Source organism: Podarcis raffonei, chromosome 13 (assembly GCF_027172205.1).
Source record: "Podarcis raffonei isolate rPodRaf1 chromosome 13, rPodRaf1.pri, whole genome shotgun sequence".
Lineage (NCBI taxonomy): Eukaryota > Metazoa > Chordata > Lepidosauria > Squamata > Lacertidae > Podarcis > Podarcis raffonei.
In genome coordinates this window covers 18,748,056-18,768,534 of record NC_070614.1, presented here as the reverse complement: position 1 = coordinate 18,768,534, position 20,479 = coordinate 18,748,056, and the positions used below count along the sequence as shown (strand labels likewise).

Sequence of the window (20,479 nt, the reverse complement as noted above, 5' to 3'; positions counted from 1 at the left end):
GAGAAACCTGCGCAAATGCTGGATTCGGAGCTGTAAAGTTGGTGATTCATTTTTATGCCAGAGTAGTGAAGAACAGCCGTATTATTCACATTTCAGATTCTTATTCCTCAAACAACATAATGCAGCTTTCTGTCTTGACACACACACTTTTTCTCTCTGTACATAGTACACAGATATATGCAATATACATAATTCAGCGGTCCACGCCATATTTGTGTATGTCCCCCCATCAGGTGTGCTGCAGGTGAATTCACAGTGTTTTTTTCTGCACATAAATTGGCGGGGAGGGGGGTACACAAGAGAGGTGATCTTGCTGTTGACAACTCAGGTTGGTGGGGCAGTGTTGGTGCTATTCCTGGGGTGGGGAGTGGAGAAAAAGAAAAACAGAGTTTCTTAACAGTGAGCAAGAAGCCATACAATGACAGTAGTAGGTGATGCTAATTTGCTTAAAACATTCATGCAAGGTTGCATCATATATTCAGGACAACCCCCCCCCTTTCTTTATTAATAACAAGGAAAACTGACCTCTCTCTCTTGGCCTAGTACACAAGAAATGGTGAGCCAGGCAAAAACTTCAGAGCAGTGACTGGCGAGTCTGTCAATTCCTGTTTTCTAATCCAGTTCATTTCTCCACATTTCCACATAACTTTGTGATTTTGTTTTTTAAAAAAGCCACAAGTCATGAAAATAAAGCGGCATTTTAGTGTGAATTTCTCCAAAAACACATCTTTGTGTGCAGTTTTTTTTTTACATACTCATTTTTGCAAAGCAGTCTTCCCTTATAGGATGCATTTATTTTTGGGGGGAAGCTATTTTCATGAACGTATGCATTTTAATGCAAAGTTACCCCAGTGTATGCATTTTTGGATCCATTCCTTAGCTGGAGAACTGCATTGCAAAATTTGGAGGTGTGCAAATTTTGAAGCCTAGCTGCGATTTGATTCATATATTACAGTCATACCTCGGGTTACAGACGCTTTAGGTTGCGTTTTTTCGGGTTTCGGCGGTTGCGCATGCGCAGAAGCGCTAAACCACGCTTTGCACATGCGCAGAAGCGCAACCTGTGTGCACGCAGATGCAACGCTGCGGGTTGCGGACACTGCGGGTTGCGGACGTGCATCCCACATGGATCACGTTCGCAACCTGAGAGTCCAACGTATTTCAGAAAGTGTGTGTTGGGCAAATTCGCATATAAATACAAACTGAATTTCCAGCTGCCTGTGAGGCTACTTAGGAGCACAGAGGAATGCATGGAAAGCACTGTTTGGGTCAGGGCCAGGCAGGGGCAGGAGGAAATGGACTGCTGCCTTCTGCGCTACACGTTTAAAGGTAAAGGTACCCCTGCCCGTACGGGCCAGTCATGTCCAACTCTAGGGTTGTGCGCCCATCTCACTTAAGAGGCCGGGGGCCAGCGCTGTCCGGAGACACTTCCGGGTCACGTGGCCAGCATGACGAAGCTGCTCTGGCGAGCCGGCACCAGTGCAGCACACGGAAACGCCATTTACCTTCCCGCTATAAAGCGGTACCTATTTATCTACTTGCACTTAGGGGTGCTTTCGAACTGCTAGGTGGGCAGGAGCTGGGACCAAAAGACGGGAGCTCACCCCGCTGCAGGGATTCGAACCGCTGACCATGCGATCGGCAAGCCCTAGGCGCTGAGGTTTTACCCACAGCGCCACCCGCGGTCCCCGCTACACTTTTACCAGTTCATAAACATATACAGTGGTACCTTGCATAAAGAACTTAATTCATTCTGGAGGTCCATTCTTAACCTGAAACTGTTCTTAACCTGAGGCGTGCTTTCGCTAATGGGGCCTCCTGCTGATGCTGCACTACTGGTGCGTGATTTCCGTTCTTATCCTGGGGCAAAGTTCTTAACCTGGAGCAACCACTTCCTGGTTAGCAGAGTTTGTAACCCGAAGCATCTATAACCCGAGGTACCACTGTACACACAGCCGTTAAGTTGTTCACAGTAACAAAAATACTCTAAAATAAAGATAAATTAGAAACAGCAGGATAGTCCCTGGGTTTTAGCTAAGCCCAGCCAGAGCCAACAGAGAAAGTTACATTTCGTGAAGCCGTTCCATGCTGCAGTAACTGCCTAGCATAGTAGCATTCTGTCAGTTGCCGTCATGTCACATTAGTTTCCCATCCTTCCTGCAAGGAGCTCAGGGCAGTGCGCATGGAGCTAGCCCATTTTTATCTTCACTGGGTAGTTTAATGCTGCTACAAAGCTGCAACAGAGATGTGGAATCTTCTGCCCTTCCTCTATGTGGTCTGGACAGACGGGTTTGTTTCCCACTGACCCAGCCCATTCGTGATCAGCGTTAAGACCCAAATCCAATTCTCCAGCCACTTCTGCCAAACAAGCTAGAAGAGGGCCATAGCTCGGTGGGAGAGCACCTGCTTGGAATGTAGAAGGTCCCACGTTCAATCACTAGGGAGGGCTGGGAGAGAATCCCTGTCTGAAAATCATGCAGAGCCCCTACCAGTCAATGTAGACCAGCATCTCTCAACCTTGGGTCCCCCAGAGATTGTTGGACTACAATTCCCATCATCCCTGACCAGTGTCCTGCTAGCTAGGGATGATGGGAGCTGTAGTCCGACAACCTCTGGGGACCTAAGGTTGAGAAAAGCTGGACCATTTCAGCATTCTGTCTTGCACACTTGACACAGACTTGGGTTGCAGCTTGGACAAGAGGCTCGGGGTAAGATCTGAAAAACTCTTGTACCTGTTGTAAGGTGGAGGAGGTGCATCGTGCACACCTGAAGTTTCCAGCACTTGCTCATAGGATGGAAGTCCCGGTGCCGACTCTGGCTTTGGCTCCTCGCCAAAGGTGGCGAGGGGCACCGCAGGATACAGGTCGCTTTGAGCCCTGGTGAGGGAAGGAGATGAGTCAGAATGGTGAGAGCATGTCACAAAGCACTCCTATGGACTCTGGTTGCTTGCTGACAAGCTCAGTTATATCATCATAAAAAACACACTGACTTCAGAAGGGCTTCTCATGTACGGCTTAGGAAAGAAGTACTTTCTTAAGCCCAAGAATTACAGAAAGAATGATCTAGGATGGAGATGGTGGACTGCCAGCCTTCCAGGTGATACATGATTCCAACATCCATCAACAAATGGTTGTTGATAAGCAATCCTTAAAATGCCTCAACTACCAGCAGCTGCAGTATTTATCTTAATAATAATAATATTTTTTGTACCTCGCCCATCTGACTGGGTTGCCCCAGCCCCTCTGGGCACCTTTCAACAAAATATACAAAGACACAACAGAACATCACATATTAAAAACTTCCTAATACGGGGCTGCCTTCAGACATCTACAGAAGGTCATCTAATTCATTACCTCTTTGACATCTGGCAGGAGGGCATTCCACTACAGAGAAGGCCTTCTGCCTGCTTCCCTGTAACTTACTTATTGCAATGAGACCCTCGGAGCTGGATCTCAATGTCTGGGCTGAACGATGGGGGTGGAGACGCTCCTTCAGGTATACAGGGCCGAAGCCGTTTAGGGCTTTAAAGGTCAACACCAACACTTTGAATTGTGCTCGGAAATGTACTGGGAGCCCATAAAGATCCAAGGTCCAGTGTTATATGGTCCTGGCGGCTGCGCACATTCACCAATCTGGCAGCTGCATTCTGGATTAGTTGTAGTTTCCGAGTCACATTCAAAGGTAGCCCCACGTAAAGTGCATTGCAATAATCTAAGCGGGAGATAACCAGAGCATGCACCACCCTGGTGAGACAGTGGGCAGGCAGGTAGGGTCTCAGCCAGCATACCAGATGGAATTAATTTTATTTATATTATATTATATTATATTATATTATATTATATTATATTATATTATATTATACTGCCCTATACCCACAGGTCTCAGGGCAGTTTACAGAATAAAATCAAAATATAAAACCACAAAATCCAAAATAAAAACACACAACCCAATAGCTCCCCTCCCCGCAAAAAACCCACATTTTAAAAGGGCCTAGGATGTAAATCTGATCAACCAAAGGCCTGGTTAAAAAGGAAGGTTTTTACCTGGCGCCTAAAGGTGTATAATGAAGGCGCCAGGCGAACTTCCCTGGGGAGAGCATTCCATAGACTGCAGAGAAGGCCCCGTTCTCGTGTTGCCACCCTCCGGACCTCTCGAGAAGGAGGCACACAAAGGAGGGCTACAGAAGATGATCTCAGGGTCTGGGTAGGTTCATATGGAAAGAGGTGGTCCTTGAGGCATTGAGGTCCTGAGCCGTTTAAGGCTTTATAGGTCAAAACCAGCACTTTGAATTGGGCCCAGAAACTAACTGGTAGCCAGTGCAGTCGAAACAGGATTGGTGTAATATGCTCAAACCGTCTTGCTCCGGTGAGCAACCTGGCCGCTGAATTTATATCCCATCCTTCTTCCCAAAGGAGCCTAGTGTGGCAGGGCAGGGTTGTGGTCCGGAAGGCCTCTGCTAGCTGCGAACAATACAAGTCTCTGCATCCTTGTGCAGGCAGTTTGCCTGACCTGCTTGTGATATTGACTTTGGGCTGTTGTTTGACCTTGGGCTCTAGACCTAGGCTGATCTTCTCCGCTGACCTTGGCTTGTTTGGATTCCACGGCACTTGCAATCCTGCCCTTGTTGGCAAATGTTTTGCTAAGAGGCTTATACAGTCGTACCTTGGATCCCAAACACCTTGCTTCTCGGACATTTTGGCTCCCGAACGCCGTAAACCTGGAAGTGGGTGTTCTGGTTTGTGAACGTTCTTTGGAACCCGAATGTCTGACGGGGCTTCCGTGGCTTCCGATTGGCTGCAGGAGCTTCCTGCAGCCAATCAGAAGCCGCACTTTGGTTTCTGAACGTTTTGGAAGTAGAACGGACTTCCGGAACGGATTCCATTTGACTTCCAAGGTAGGACTGTACCTCTTGGAGCTGGGACCCCAATGTCGAGGGCACCGACTGGAGTGTGATCAACTGTGGGAGATCCACTCAAGGACTGTCAGGGACTGGCTGGCTGAAGAGGAGCGATGGGACACTTGAGGAGTGGTTAGAGGGAGAAGTTTGTGAGGAGGGGCTGGATGCTGACGAGACAACAGGGTTTGGGAGCAGAAAGAGCGTGTGGCAGGGAGCAGTTCAGACTCTGAGGCTGAAGCAGAAGAGGGAGGTCAGGCTGCTGAAGAATCCAGGGAGTCTCCCACTCCACCCCCATCGTTCAGCCCAGACACTGAGATCCAGCGCCGAGGGCAATCTGGCGGTTCCCTCATTGCGAGAAGTGAGGTTACAGGGAACCAGACAGAGGGCCTTCTCGGTAGTGGCGCCTGCCCTGTGGAACGTCCTCCCATCAGATGTCAAGGAAATAAACAACTACCTGACTTTTAGAAGACATCTGAAGGCAGCCCTGTTTAGGGAAGTTTTTAATATTTAATACTGTATTGTTTTTAACTCAATTGGGAGCCGCCCAGAGTGGCTGGGGAAACTCAGCCAGATGGGCAGGGAATAAATAATAAATTATTATTATTATTATATTATTATTGTTGCAACAAGCTCTCCTCCACTGTGGTCTCCAAGAACATGCAGGATAATAAGGAGAGAAGAACAGAGACCACAGGTACACAGACACCATTTGAGACTGCTTGGGAAACATCCAGGAGAGGAGGAGCCTTAGAAGGGGCAGAAGGCAGGGACCTTCAGTCCTGGCAACTGCTCCACAGGGGCAAGACCTACTGGGAACTGCTGCTGATTTGTATTCTGTTTCCTTGAATAAAGGAGGGACGCGGGTGGCGCTGTGGGTTAAACCACAAAGCCTAGGACTTGCCAATCAGAAGGTTGGCGGTTCGAATCCCCGCCACGGGGTGAGCTCCCGTTGCTCGGTCCCTGCTCCTGCCAACCTAGCAGTTTGAAAGCACATCAAGTGCAAGTAGATAAATAGGTACTACTCCTGCAGGAAGGTAAACGGCGTTTCCGTGCACTGCTCTGGTTCGCCAGAAGTGGTTTAGTCATGCTGGCCACATGACCCGGAAGCTGTACGCCGGCTCCCTTGGCCAATAAAGCGAGATGAGCGCCACAACCCCAGAGTCGGTCACGACTGGACCTAATGGTCAGGGGTCCCTTTACCTTTACCTCCTTGAATAAAGAGTTAACTTCCCTGACAATGGAGCCCTGCATCGTTCATGCTGACCCTGACTAGGACCTCCTGATTTTGAAAGCTGCCTGGAACTGCTTCTCATTCCCATGCATGCATGCCCCCCAGAGCACCTATACTTGGACCCTGATCCGTACCTGGAACGGCTCCTCTGCTTCCTCCGGTATTTGATGTAATACATGCCCACAATCACAAACATGACTGCAGACACCAACGCTCCTACGAGGCCAGCCACCAGGCCGGCCACGTCAACACCAGGTCTTACTGTGGAAGCTGGAGAGATTGAGGGAAGATTAGTAGAGACATCTGGTGTCTGCCTCCGCAAATTGCCCTAATAGGAGCCCTGTTGTGGACACTGCCACCCTGATTCAGAGGGGCTTCAGAGATATCAAAGTTGCCTTTTCTCCAGGAAGTACAATCTGCCCTCCCTTGCTATTATGGGCTGTTTATGAAGCAGCCGTGGGAAAACACTGAGGCAGAAGGTCGTCCTTGGAATTCCTATTTTAGAAGGGACAACAACAGGAGATATTTCGGCTGGGAATTTAATAAGAGTTCTGGCAGGATCTTTGGCAGAGTGGCCTGTGCAGATAAGAAAAGGGAAAACACCTAGTAAAAGTGAACTATTGGGCTTTTTCACACATGTAGGAGGAAGGAAAGGAATTTGTTTTAGAAATGATTATTGCTCATTTATTGTGGATTTGATCATCACAAATTATCAAATCCACAATAAAGCAGCAATAATCATTTCTAAAATAAATTCCTTGCACTCACTTGTAGATATTGCCAGTGGTTTTTTCCTGGGGGGACGCAAGTGTACGCATACCCCTAAACATTTTGTGCATCTTTGTACTTTTGTCCATTTACTGCATTTACTTTCCCTGATTTGAACTATAAAATGGTGATTTTCTTGAGTCAAAATGAGAGTACCCCTAAACTGGGTGTTTGTTTGTTCGTTTTTTAAGGAAAAAGGGACTGGAAATTGCAAATGGTAAAATACTGTACATACAGGATTTGGCAGGTGGAGAGCTGATGCTTAAGGATAAAAAGTTCAAAAACAACAAAAAAAACTATTGTGAAATAAGTTTAACTGTAAGGAACAGAATGTGAGCTAGAAAAATAAAGCAGCAACAAGAGGAAGCCTTGGACACACCGAGAACCAAATGTTCACTAGACCCTTTTGATCCCCCTTTTAAAACGAAGTATAACATGCTTTGTATTTCCCTTGTAGGACAGCTGGGGGTGCTGCAAAGCACAGTGGCGATGAGAGCCCACCAACTTATTTTGCAGAGGGCCCAATCCGCAGAGTGTACTGGGCCTTGAAAACCCTGTTGGCACCCCTCAGCTCAGAGTAAGCCCCTGGCGCAAGTGCCAAAGTCTGCTCTTGCTTTCCCCTACTGAAATTTGGCCTGGGATAGCTCAGTCGGTAGAGCATGAGACTTTTAACCTCAGGGTTGTGGGTTCGAGCCCCACATTGGGCAAAATAAATTGGGCGCGTGGGTGTTTGTGGCCTGTTTGCTCCTCAAGGATGAGCCTCTGGGAAACCAAACAGGAGTTTGTTTCCTTCTGTCATTAGCTGACTCACAATGGGCAGTAATAAGAGGCATGCCTGGGAATTTCCCGCTGCCATTTTCTACCCTTACTCACTTGCGCCTCCTTTCCCGTTGTGTTCGTAGACATCCCAAAACATTTTCTGAAGAGAGAACAAAAAAAGGGAGGTTAACATGGCATGATAGCAAATACCGTCTTTTTCGCCCTATAGTCTTTTTTGCACCTAGTTTTTTATTTCCCCCCCCAGGCGTGGGGCTGGGGAGGGGGAAGCCCAAGCTTCCCCCAACCCCAGCCCCCAGAACAGGCTGCTATCTGCAAGCCTGGGGTGCCCTGCGGGAACTCCCGCGGTCTCCCCAGGCTTGCGGAGAGCTGCCCGAAGCCCGGGCCGCGCTCCACTGTCCTCCCCGGGTTTCGGGCTGCAGGCTGCTGTCCGCAAGCCTTAGGAGCCTGGCGGGAACTGCAGATAGCTTCCTGAAGCCTGCAGCGCCCCGACCCCTCTCGCTCTCCAGGCTTCAGCGAAAGCCTGCATTCGCCCCATAGGACGCACACACATTTCCCCTTCATTTTTGGAGGAGGAAAAAGTGCGTCCTATAGGGCGAAAAATACGGTAACAGCCTTCCCGCCAGTTCAGGTGGTGGTAAGCACTAGATGCTATCTGCACTATACATTTAAAGCAATATCACGCCACTTTAAACATTCATGGCTTCCCCCCAAGGATCCTGGGAATTGTAGTTTGTTAAGGGTGCTGAGCGTTTTTGGAAACGCCTATTCCCCTTACACAGCTACAACCCCCAGAGTGATTTTACAACCAGTTCCTCTCCCCAGGGAATTCTGGGAAGTGTAGCTGCGGGAGGGGCCATTTTTTGCCCTGGTGAGGCCCTTCTTGGTGGGCTGCTGGCTCCTTACCTGGCAAGACCAGGTGCGACACAACAAACGGGTACTTATTTTTGAAAGTGTTGTTTTGCACAAATCTGGTAAATTGGAAAACATGTCTTTCTGACTAAATAAATACATGGCCATTTTGCCCATTGTGAAACGTGCTTGACACTTTGGCTTTGGGTATAGCTCACTATTTCACCGTTCCACCGCAAAATGAATCCCCCACCTTAAAGGTGCATGCACTTACAGGTAAGCAAATACATGTGCACACGCCAACAACAGACCTCAGGTTTCCATAATGAACAGAGCGAATACACTCAATAAGTTATTGCCTGTGAAGGGACCCCTGACCGTTAGGTCCAGTCGCGGACGACTATGGGGTTGCGGCGCTCATCTCGCTTTCCTGGCCGAGGGAGCCGGCGTACAGCTTCCGGGTCATGTGGCCAGCATGACTAAGCCGCTTCTGACGAACCAGAGCAGCGCACAGAAACACCGTTTACCTTCCTGCCAGAGCGGTACCTATTTATCTACTTGCACTTGACGTGCTTTCAAACTGCTAGGTTGGCAGGAGCAGGGAGCTCACCCCATGGCGGGGATTCGAACCGCCGACCTTCTGATCGGCAAGTCCTAGGCTTTGTGGTTTAACCCACAGTGCCACCCGCATCCCCACTGCCTGCTAGTCAAGGTTTAAATGGAACCGGCTTGGGCGTGGACTGAAGCACACACAGAAAAATGGCATCTGTGCCACCCACATGTGCAATGACACCCTGGTGTGCACACAGCCTGAGACTGCTTCTCCAGCAATGCTGCCTTATTTCCACACTTGTCGTTTGCAATACGCACTCTAGAGGGCATCAGTTTATCGCAAAAGAAAGTCCTTTAAAATAGGCGGGAGGGGAGACAACCTCAAATCCCTCGGATTCACGAAATCAGCTAACGAAAGTTCCTTTTGCACTAAATTAATCTTTGCCACAGGACTCTTGGCATTCTTGGCCGCAAACAACAGGCTAACTTAACCCCCGTCCTCAGAAGTCAAATCTCGGCAGATCTGTTTAGCTGAAGGAACCGTAAATATTTTAAACTGTGTATGCAACAAGTTAAATTTAATACAAAAGGTGTTGCCTCTCTCTGAGTCAGGAGCTGAAACCAGTCCAAATTCTGAACTGGCTGCGAGCACATAAGAAACTGTGCCATGCAATCCTACGGACATGCAAAACTGCACAGCCCAAACCTCTGCTTGCAATTACTTGGGAGATTTGTCATATTAGTAAGGGATAGGGCGGCTGGCAGCTGTGTCCAATATGCTGGAGAAGGATTAAAGCAGGAACAGCTTCTCCTGCCAAATTGCAGCATTGGGGAAAGTGGCACCTCCTGGCATTCACCCTTCTGCAGAATTCAATGCTGATGTTGTCAACATGGTCCTGTGGGCGCAATGCCACACCCAGAGCCCACAAAGCCCCTGTACCTCCCCTCCGCTCACTGTCCCCTTCATCATCAGGTGGTAAAGATAGCTACTTTCCACCCCTTTCTTGAAAAATACCGAGAGCTGGAGGAGGAAGTTCGAAGAACAACACTTTCCCACTTCCTCTTTTAGCGCTATACAGTGGTACCTCGGGTTACAGACGCTTCAGGTTGCATGCGCTTCATGTTACAGACTCCACTAACCCAGAAATAGTACCTCGGGTTAAGAACTTTGCTTCAGGATGAGAACAGGAATCGTGCTCCAGTGGTGAGGCAGCAGCAGGAGGCCCCATTAGCTAAAGTGGTGCTTCAGGTTAAGAACAGTTTCAGGTTAAGAACGGACCTCTGGAACGAATTAAGTTCTTAACCTGAGGTACCACTGTATGGTTTTCAAGATCCAGGTAGGCGACAGAATGACCAACAGAGCAGGAAGGAAAGGGAAATTAGCTGGGGGACTTGGACAGGGAGAGGAAAATGGAGATACCATGAGGAAGAAAGTTGGGTGCCGCAAACAAATGCACTCTTCAAAACATCAGAGCAAACAGCGACTATTCCACTATAAATGGCAAGTGCAGAAAGGCCCAATATTTCAAAATGGTGGGCGATGACAACAAACCCTGAGCACATCCATTTTTTAAAAAAGCAAAGGAGGGGGAATCGTGAAACATATACATATCCCCAGCACTGTATGGGAAGTGGTGTTAAAACAGACCGGTTTATTGTGGCATGAGCTTTGGTGGCAGACAAACATACACAGGTTTAAAAGGGGGGCGGGAAGAGACATAGTAGAGGCAAATGGCAATGAAATGCAGAAGGTGCAGACTGTGACAATTCAATTAAAGCTGAAATATAAGCGAAACCAGTTCATCCGCCATTTACAACAGCAGTAATTGTCGATTAACACAATCAGCTTAGCATTGCTCAGCTAATTAGCACCTGCAGCGGGACAGAAAACCACCGCCTCAATTGCTGCAACAGACTCGCCCCTCTAGGGCTGTTTAGGTCTTCCACTATCAAGGGCGAATATTGCGATAACTAACCTCTTGACTACAGTAAAGGAAGGTTACATATTATTTGCGGTTCTTCTGGTTTCTAAACTACAAACAAATCACCTTGGGCTACAAGGGTTCTGAATCGTGATTACCATGAAGTAGTACTCTGCATTTAAGGATGGGCTGGTGTGAAATAAAGATGTAAGATGTCAATAAACATGAATGCTATAGAGAAAACAACACAGCGCTTCCTCAAGATAATGCTAGCTGGCACAAAGATAAGGCGCGAATAAGCCAGTTCTATTGTCTGTGTCTATGCCCTCGCAGCACCAGCAGAAAAACTTGAAAAAGTGCACGAGGGTGCACACGTTATTTTTATAAATAGCAGTTTCCCCAATTAATTCTGGTCCTGCAAATGCTTCCCCACAGAAACCCAGAAAACAAATTCTAAGTACAGTGGTACCTCGGGTTAAGTACTTAATTCGTTCCGGAGGTCCGTACTTAACCTGAAACTGTTCTTAACCTGAAGCACCACTTTAACTAATGGGGCCTCCTGCTGCTGCCGTGCCGCCGGAGCACAATTTCTGTTCTCATCCTGAAGCAAAGTTCTTAACCTGAAGCAGTATTTCTGGGTTAGCGGAGTGTGTAACCTGAAGCGTATGTAACCTGAAGCGTATGTAACCTGAGGTACCACTGTATTAACTGAGCCAGTTGAAGCGCTGGCGACCTGCCACTGTGGCATGTGTTGGAGCATTCATACATTCAATTCAGCATTTCGGGATTTAAGGGGACTGGTGCAAGGAAGGGCTGGGAACCTGTGGCCCTCCAGATGTTGTCGGATTGCAACTCTCATCAGCCCCAGCCGGCATGACCAATGGTCAGGGAACATGGCGAATGCAGCCCAATGTCCTCATCCCCAGACTAAAGGGATGCACTTACGAGAGAAATGCTCTCAACCAATAAGAGCAGAGGGCATAAGCTTGGGGGAACAGTGGCGGCTGGTGCCTATTTAGGACTGGTGGGTCTGAAGGCAGGGAGGCCAACTCTAGGTGGCGCTAGAGCCATTGAGAGCCAACTATTTTTGTCCCCCTCCTCCTCCCTGCCGAGCTGTGCAAGGGAAACACTGAGATGATGGAGGAGAAAACTACAGCCAGGGCCAGCCCCTGGACTGGTTGCAAGCAAGCAGGCAGGTGGGGGTCTAAGCTGAGGGCTGGATGAGATTGGCAATGGACCAGTCTCCATTGTGGGGGAAGACAGGGACTGAGGAAAGGAGAAGGGTCTCCTGGTGTGGATGGCAAAGAAGGGGATGAAAGGCCTTGGATACAGGAGAGAGTGTATTTAGAGAGAAGGGAGAAATAATATTGGGCAGTTTATCCCGAGAATCTACTTTGGCTTCTCTTGCGTTTAGTTACATGGAAATGTTGGAAACCGCATAGCCTGTCAAGATAGGAAGTGACACAAAATCTAAATATACAAAGGAGAATATATCCCAGAAACCACACAAACACATCAACTTGAATCACCTTCACAGTTCAGAATAGGGCGGTGTTTAAACTGATCTCACACACACTGATTTCCCAATTTGATGCAGCCCTTATCACTCTCCCCCCAGGAAACTGAGATGCAAACGAGCCCCAGCCTAGTCACGGATTTATTTCAGCAATCCATCTCTGCTGGTATCACTCCCTGCCTGCCCTGAACCATCCAGAGACCAGGACATAGCTCTGTAATAGGAAGCCTGAGGCCTGTTTGCACGTGGCTCTTCTACTATGCTAGGAATCTACCTGCTCCAAATTCCCTAGACGAGTCCTGACATGGAGCACTGTAGTTCATGACAAACGAGGTTCCCTGGTTTTCCTTGGCTCTGAAGCACCAGGGCTTTATTGCCTTCTAAGGGAAGCATGGAATCTTGTCCCCTCTTCCTGTATGAGGACCCTGAACACACACTGAATGCAACACAGAACCACAACTTTCCTCATCCTCAGTTTACATCAATCACAATTTCAGTTTCCAAATGTACAGCAGGTAAAGCATGACTCAGAGCTGCTTTTTGTCTGCTTCCGCCCTTTCAGTTTTCAACTTCATAAATCTAGGTGCACAGATGATGGCAGGAAATAATATTTTAAATGTGCAGTGCAGTCAGTGTGGTTTATTTATTTTTTTAATATAAAATGTTGGGCCTAGCATGGGGGGAGGGATGCGGGTGGCGCTGTGGGTTATGCCACAGAGCCTAGGACTTGCCGATCAGAAGGTCGGTGGTTCAAATGCCCGCCACGGGGTGAGCTCCCGTTGCTCGGTCCCTGCTCCTGCCAACCTAGCAGTTCGAAAGCATGTCAAGAGTGCAAGTAGATAAATAGGTACTGCTCCAGCGGGAAGGTAAATGGCGTTTCCATGTGCTGCTCTGGTTCATCAGAAGCAGCTTAGTCATGCTGGCCACATGACCCGGAAGCTGTATGCCGGCTCTCTCGACCAATAAAGCGAGATGAGCGCCACAACCCCAGAGTCAGTCACGACTGGACCTAATGGTCAGGGGTCCCTTTACCTTTACCTTTTTAGCATGGGGGGGGGGGAGAATTGGTCTGCCCCAATATTAAACTCCTTCCTAGAGAACTTAGCAATTAGGTTTTACCCCCATGTCTGTATAAATAACAACCCTCTTGCTATTAATTTATTTAATCTCTTCCTGGAAAAGCAGAGGTCCTGGTTTTCGAATGCTCTCTCTCTCCCCCTCTGCAACCAGTCCACTACCTTAGTAAGCCTTTACGTTTATTGTACGATGGCAGACAACTACTGTATTTTGACTTGCTTCTTCTTTGCTAACCACATTCCTGACATTATAGCCCTTTGGCAGGTTGCTAGAAAGGCTATCAAATTAAAACTCCAGTTTTACTCTAGTCGCCCTGGTGCAGTCATGAAGACACGTTGCTATGTAGCAGGCAGGTGTTGCTAGGTTCTCCTTTCACTCAGCAGGTACAGACAGCTGCATCAGATTTTAATTTGGCATTTATCCCTGTTGGCCCTGAATCATTTCCCCCTCTATAATTCTGGGTGTGTTTTTTTGCGAGTACCTAGAAGTGCAGTGGACGCAGGTGGCGCTGTGGGTAAAAGCCTGAGCGTCTAGGACTTGCCGATCGAAAGGTCGGCGGTTCGAATCCCCGCGGCGGGGTGTGCTCCCGTCGCTCGGTCCCAGCGCCTGCCAACCTAGCAGTTCGAAAGCACCCCTGGGTGCAAGTAGATAAATAGGGACCGCTTACCAGCGGGAAGGTAAACGGCGTTCCGTGTGCTGCGCTGGCTCGCCAGATGCAGCTTGTCACGCTGGCCACGTGACCCGGAAGTGTCTGCGGACAGCGCTGGCTCCCGGCCTATAGAGTGAGATGAGCGCACAACCCTAGAGTCTGGCAAGACTGGCCCGGACGGGCAGGGGTACCTTTACCTTTACCTTAGAAGTGCAGCAGAACAGTTTCAAAATCTCTATGCTAGATGCTATGATGCTCCCAAGCCCAAGGCTTTCCCCATACTCAGCTGTTTGGAAGTCGTCCTCAAAGACTTCGCGCATTTCTTCGTAGTTGCAAATTTCTTCTATGCATTCGCGCTGAAAGTTGCCTGGCGTGAACAGCTCAAAATCCCAGTGGTTATAAAGAGGCTTACGGCTCAGGAATCGATGTGCAGTAGAGTCATCCAGGATCACTGAGAACAGAAACCATAAAATATTATCCCGGAGTTTAGAGAAGGCAAGATGTCCTAGGACAGTGATGGCGAACGTTTTAGAGACCGAATGCCCAAACTGCAACCCAAAACCCACTTATTTATCGCAAAGTGCTAACACGGCATCAACCTGAATACTGAGGTTTTAGTTTAGAAAAAAAACATACATTAACATCTTTTGTCTTAAAAGAAAAAACACAGTAACAGAGCTTTCAATGATACAAACAACTTTTTTTTAAGGTAAAAGTTTGCATTTGGCATGCTTTTGAATAAGTAATGTGATTTTTGCTGTTGTACGCATGCTGATAATTTGTCTAACCTTGCTGAACTCCAGGTGGCTTACTCTCGAGTAGGAATGACAAACTGGCGGGAGGCCCTGGCGCATCAAAAGTCGAGGCCTGGACAGAGCAGCAGTTTCCCAACACGAGCCCTCCTCTCCTCCTCCCCCCAGCGTGGCCCGAGGGTGAAAATGGTGCCCTAGCAGCGCTGGGACCATGCTGGAAGCGGCCAGGAGCCTCCTGCAGCGCTGAAGCACCTGTTTCACCCCCTAGCTATGGCCCTGCTGGGGCAACGGCGCGCGTGCCCACAGAGAGGGCTCCATAGGTTCGCCACCACTGTCCTAGGACCAAGGGTCATTTGTTCTCTCAAAGAAAGGGGAGTTGTTGCTACACCAAAGTGGAGAACCTTTGACCCTGTGTGCCCTCTGCCCTGTGCTGTGCCCTCCAAGCTAGACTGCTCCCCTACAGAATTCTAGGGACTGTAATTTGTCAAGGAAACACACTTGTTAGGAGCCCATGCCTTTCAAGTTGCCCCGGGAAAAATGGGACATTCGTATGAGATCTTAGTGGCTGTTGGGGGTGCTGCAATATCGCACTCTCACCCCAATTTTACGCCGTAAAAATTTGGACGGTATGGGAGACTCACATTCCCCTCTGCAGTTCCCAGAGTGGTTTAACAGCCAATCCCTCTTCCCAGGGAATTCTGGGAGAGGGAACTAGGGTCTCCTAACAACTCTCTGCACCCTTAGCAAACACCAGCTCCCAGTATTCTTGGGTGTGTCACGTTGAAGTCATCAGTTATTTTCACATACACCAGCCTTTGCCAACATGGTGCCCTCCAGATGTTTTTGACGACAACTCCCATCAACCCCAGCCAGTTAGCATACACTTTCCACCCTCTAGGGGACGTTGCATATGTAGAGGACTGAGAATGGCAGCATTTACCGTATTTTTCTCTCTATAACACTCACATTTTTTCTCCTAAAAAGTAAGGGGAAATGTCTGTGCGTGTTATTGAGCGAATGTGTGGTCCCTGGAGCCGACTGGCCCGAGTACAGGGGCAAAAATCAGATCGCGCGGAGGAGGGAAGGCTAAAGAGAGGAGGTTGCTGCTTTCCTGCATTCTGCCTCAGGGTCTTACTGCCCACCCTCTCCTGTTTTCGGTTGCTGTGTTTGCTCAAACGCAACAAAGAGCAGGGAAATCCCCTGCCCTCCTGGCAAACAGAGGGGAAAGGAAAGGATCGCGTCCTTCCTTCTAATTCCTTCCTAGTCACACTGCGCGCATTGGCTCAGGTTCCGTCAGCTAGGAGCGCAGCCGACAGCCACCACCTCCTCCTCTCCGTGCTCCGGTGCTGCTGCTTCGTCCAGCATTCTATGGACTCGCAGGCAGCCGGAAAACATGCAGGTGGGAGAGGGAGAGGGAGAGGGAGAGGGAGAGAGAGAGAGAGAGAGAGAGAGAGAGAGAGAGAGAGAGCTGGCTTGGGTGGGTGGGAGGAAACTTTTGCCTTCCTTTCCTCCCTCCCGTTAAACCCCTCTCCTGCATTGTTAGCCAGCTGCTTCTCCGCACACCCCTCTCCTGCTCCTTGTCCCTTCTGTGTTTTTCCTTCCCTCCCCACTTAAAACGTGGTTACAAAGCATGGATCCACATGGATCCTCAGGATCTTTGCATTGGGCTACCCCAAACTCACTGTCAAATCACATGTCTGTGGCCACAGCATGAAGCACAAAAATGATACATCCACTGTTTCATTCAGAATTTTTTTTTCTTGTTTTCCTCCTCTAAAAACTATGTGCGTGTTATGGTCAGGTGTGTGTTATCGAGCGAAAAATACGGGATTTTGCAGGTATAGCAGAGGCTTCTGGGAGGTCCAGAAAGGCCTGGGAGCCGACAGCTGCACCCATCAGGTCCTTCTCCTTTCTTCAAATGTCACTGCTTGCTTTGATACTTTCCCAACCTTTCCAGGTGAGCTGTTTTAGACACTAGACACTAGGCATGAGGCATTGTTGCTTTTTTCGTTGCTCACAGTCACATGCCTTCACTTCCTGGTTGAATGACCCTTCGTTAGAACTCAAAAGCTTATTGCACACAGTTTGAGGAAATGTGATGCTTCCCCCCCCCCCATATATTGTATTCATTTGAAAATGTGGAATGTAGTTCCGCAAGGGTCCAATGCACTCGCTGGCTATTTGCTTGCTGTGACGTCTGTGTTTAGGAATGAGAGGGGCAGTGCAGGGAGCTTGGGCTTCTCATTGCTACCACAGCCAGTGGGACAAACCTCTCATTGGCTGGACGTAGATTACTTATTGCACACAGTTTGAGGAAATGTGATGCTTCCCCCCCCATATATTGTATTCATTGGAAAATGTGGAATGTAGTTCCGCAAGGGTCCAATGCACTCGCTGGTAAGTAAGAGAGCTAGTGGTGGTGTGCAGTGGTTAAAGTGCTGGAGAAAGGGGTTCAAATCCTCACTCAGCCATGAAGCTCAGTGCAGGACCTAATCATAGAGTTTCTGGGGTGGGGAGACATGGGTGGCTGGGATGAGAAGATCCTTGCATGATATCCTAGCTGCCAGGAGGAAGGTAAAGGTAAAGGGACCCCTGACCATTAGGTCCAGTCGTGGCCGACTCTGGGGTTGCGGCGCTCATCTCGTTTTATTGGCCGAGGGAGCCGGCGTACAGCTTCTGGGTCATGTGGCCAGCATGACTAAGCCGCTTCTGGCGAACCAGAGTCAACGCCGTTGACCTTTCTGCCGGAGCGGTACCTATTTATCTACTTGCACTTTGACGTGCTTTCGAACTGCTAGGTGGGCAGGAGCAGGGACCAAGCAACGGGAGCTCACCCCGTCGCGGGGATTCAAACCACCAACTTTCTGATCGGCAAGTCCTAGGCTCTGAGGTTTAACCCACAGCGCCACCCGCATCCCTTGGGAGGAAGGTACAAACGTCAATAAAGAAGGCTTAAGAAAGGCCTATTTAGGGGGAACTCGTTCTACTTTACAGCTCTTATGTAGGCATTTTCCTCACTTCAAATAACCTTAAAAAGTCACCTGTGACCTCCAGGCTCTTTGTTCCTTTAGACTCTGCACGCACAACATTTTCTTTTACAATCGGTGAAAAGCAAGTTCTTGGTTTTTTCCACCTAGTCCACACACACAATCCCTGTTGCATCTTTGCCCCTGAAATGTGCTCCTCAACAAAGTGGCTTCATCATTCCCAGAATAAAAGCAGATGGATTCTGTGTTATCCCACAGTGTGATTCCTTTTGAAAACAGATGCAGGCAGCCCTGGCAAGGATATGTGTGTGTGTGCGCACATGCGCGTGTCCCCCAACCCTCAACTTACCTTGAACCTCTAGAGTCCGCTGGTGTTCCGGCTGCTTGTGTAGCGGAACGGCAAAGCTGTGGCTGAGGGCTTGGAACAGCAAAAGAAGACATGGAGGACTCCACATGACGCGCCCTGAAAGGAGGACATGAGACAGTGCCTAGGTTCTGGGTTCAAGAGAGTCCTCCAATATATATTCTGGGATAACACCACCCATTCACGTGATACAGTAGCTCTCTCTTATCTGCCAGCCTTCACTTACGAAAAAACAACAACACAGGCATTAGACACAACACACTGCTGCTATTATACAACTGGTTCCTCCCCATAGAGAAAACAGTTGCTGCTCTACTGTCTGATAACATGGGGACAACTGCTGGGGACTTGATAAGAGCCCAATATTAACAAGAAAGCTGGAGAGACAGAGTCGCTGTTAGTAAATTGATTCATTATTGTTGTTTTTACTGCTGGGGAGTGAGGGAGGGGAGGTGGGATTTTTCTGCCACTAGTACCAAAATATCTGGCCTTGGGTACCGTCTACTTTGACAGAGAGTGGGGGTTCCTTCTTCGCCTCAGGCAGCTAAATATCTCGGGCCAGGCCTGTGGAGAGGGAATCTGCCAGGTGGTTAAAAAAGCATTACCAATGAGGAGCCTGACCAGGTAATTGGTTTTATTTTTTAACCATTTTCCATTTTAAATTGGATTCCCAACTGGGTCTGGCTTACTCCCGGTTCCTGTTAACAGAAGTCTGATCTGTAGAAATCAGCAGGCGAAGCACTTCATAGCATGGTGCTAAACATTAATACCTGCTAATTGCTGCAGATGAAACTGCAGTTAAAAGAACGCTTACCAGGAGCTGGTTCAGAAGCCGGGAGTTGTAAATGTGCTGAAATACAGAAATTTATTTATGCATTTCTCATTACTTTTCTCCAGGTACCTCAAGGCTCTTTCCCCATTTTATCCTCACAACAACACTCACACATGGCTTCCTTCACAGAATCCTGGGAACCTTAGTTTCTTAATGGTGCTGGGAACTGTAGCACTGTGAGGGATAAACTACAATTCCCAGATTTTGGGGGAGGAAGCCATGTGCTTTAAATGGATAGTGTCTGAGGTAAGTTAGGCTGAGAGATGACGACTGAACTAAGATCACCCAATGAGCATCATGGCTGAGTGGGGATTTGAACTCGGGTCTCCGAGGTCCTAATCCAAGACGTGAACCACTGCACCACACTGGTTTTCCTTCTGAGGGCATTTACAACCTGTACTATAGTGTGAACCTAAGCACGTTCAGTCAGAAGCCCTATGATGTCAATGCCTGCTTGCTTCTGTTTACTCAGAAGTAACTCCTCCAAAGTCTGAGTTGAACAGAATTTGCTCCCAAGTCTGTGTGCATAGGATTTGCAGCCTTAGATGGACGGAGGAGTCAACAACTTCAAATAAGGCCACGTTGACATAAATTCAAAGCGCTATAAATTCAAAGCACTTTAAACAATTATGGCTTCCCGCAAATAATTATGGGAGTTATAGTTTGTTAAGGGTGCTAAGAGTTGTTAGGGGATCCTGATTCCCTTCCTGGTGCTACAAATCCCAGAGGTCCCTCTTCATGGGAAACTCTGCAAAATACTATTTCTGGGAAGGAAATGGGGGTTTCCTAACAAAAAACAACAACACAGGCATTAGACACAACACACTGCTGGTATTATACAACTGGTTCCTCCCCACAGAGAAAACAGTTGCTGCTCTACTGCATGATAACATGGGGACAACTGCTGGGAACTTGATAAGAGCCCAATATAACAAGAAAGCTGGAGAGACAGAGTCACTCCAGCAATTAGGCAGGGCGAAGCAACTGCCTCAGGCAGCTGATTTCGGGGTGTCATGGAAAGGCAGCAAGCTGTTAGTAAATTGATTCATTATTGTTGTTTTTACTGCTGGGGAGTGAGGGAGGGGAAGTGGGGTTTTTCTACCTCTGGTACCAGAATATCTGGCCTTGGGTACTGTCTACTTTGACAAAGAGTGGTCAGTGGAACTGACCAGCAAGACAACACAGGAGGCGTGGTAATTACTGTATTTTTCGCCCCATAGGACGCACCTAGTTTTTTGGGGGGGAAATAAAGAAAAAAATTTCGGGTGCAGGCACCTCTCCCCAAGCCGTGGGAGAGCTGCGT

The 20,479-nt window shown here is 48.4% G+C and overlaps 2 protein-coding genes and 1 non-coding gene across 3 annotated transcripts in view; 2 read left to right on the top strand and 1 right to left on the bottom strand.

The window, feature by feature from the left end:
• Positions 1-20,479, top strand: part of IRF3 (interferon regulatory factor 3) — a 336,177-nt gene that overhangs the window by 114,489 nt on the left and 201,209 nt on the right. The gene's annotated exons all lie outside the window — the stretch shown is intronic.
• Positions 24-18,675, bottom strand: PRRG2 (proline rich and Gla domain 2). The gene is made up of 7 exons (XM_053362550.1): positions 18,571-18,675; positions 18,330-18,443; positions 14,529-14,692; positions 7,766-7,815; positions 6,263-6,385; positions 2,733-2,876; positions 24-355 (listed from the first exon to the last, which is right to left on the bottom strand). Exons 1-7 carry the CDS (start codon positions 18,671-18,673, stop codon positions 325-327), a joined length of 729 nt encoding a protein of 242 aa, XP_053218525.1. The 5' UTR covers positions 18,674-18,675; the 3' UTR covers positions 24-324.
• Positions 7,530-7,603, top strand: TRNAK-UUU (transfer RNA lysine (anticodon UUU)). Its single transcript has one exon. It is a non-coding gene; the product is annotated as a tRNA-Lys (tRNA).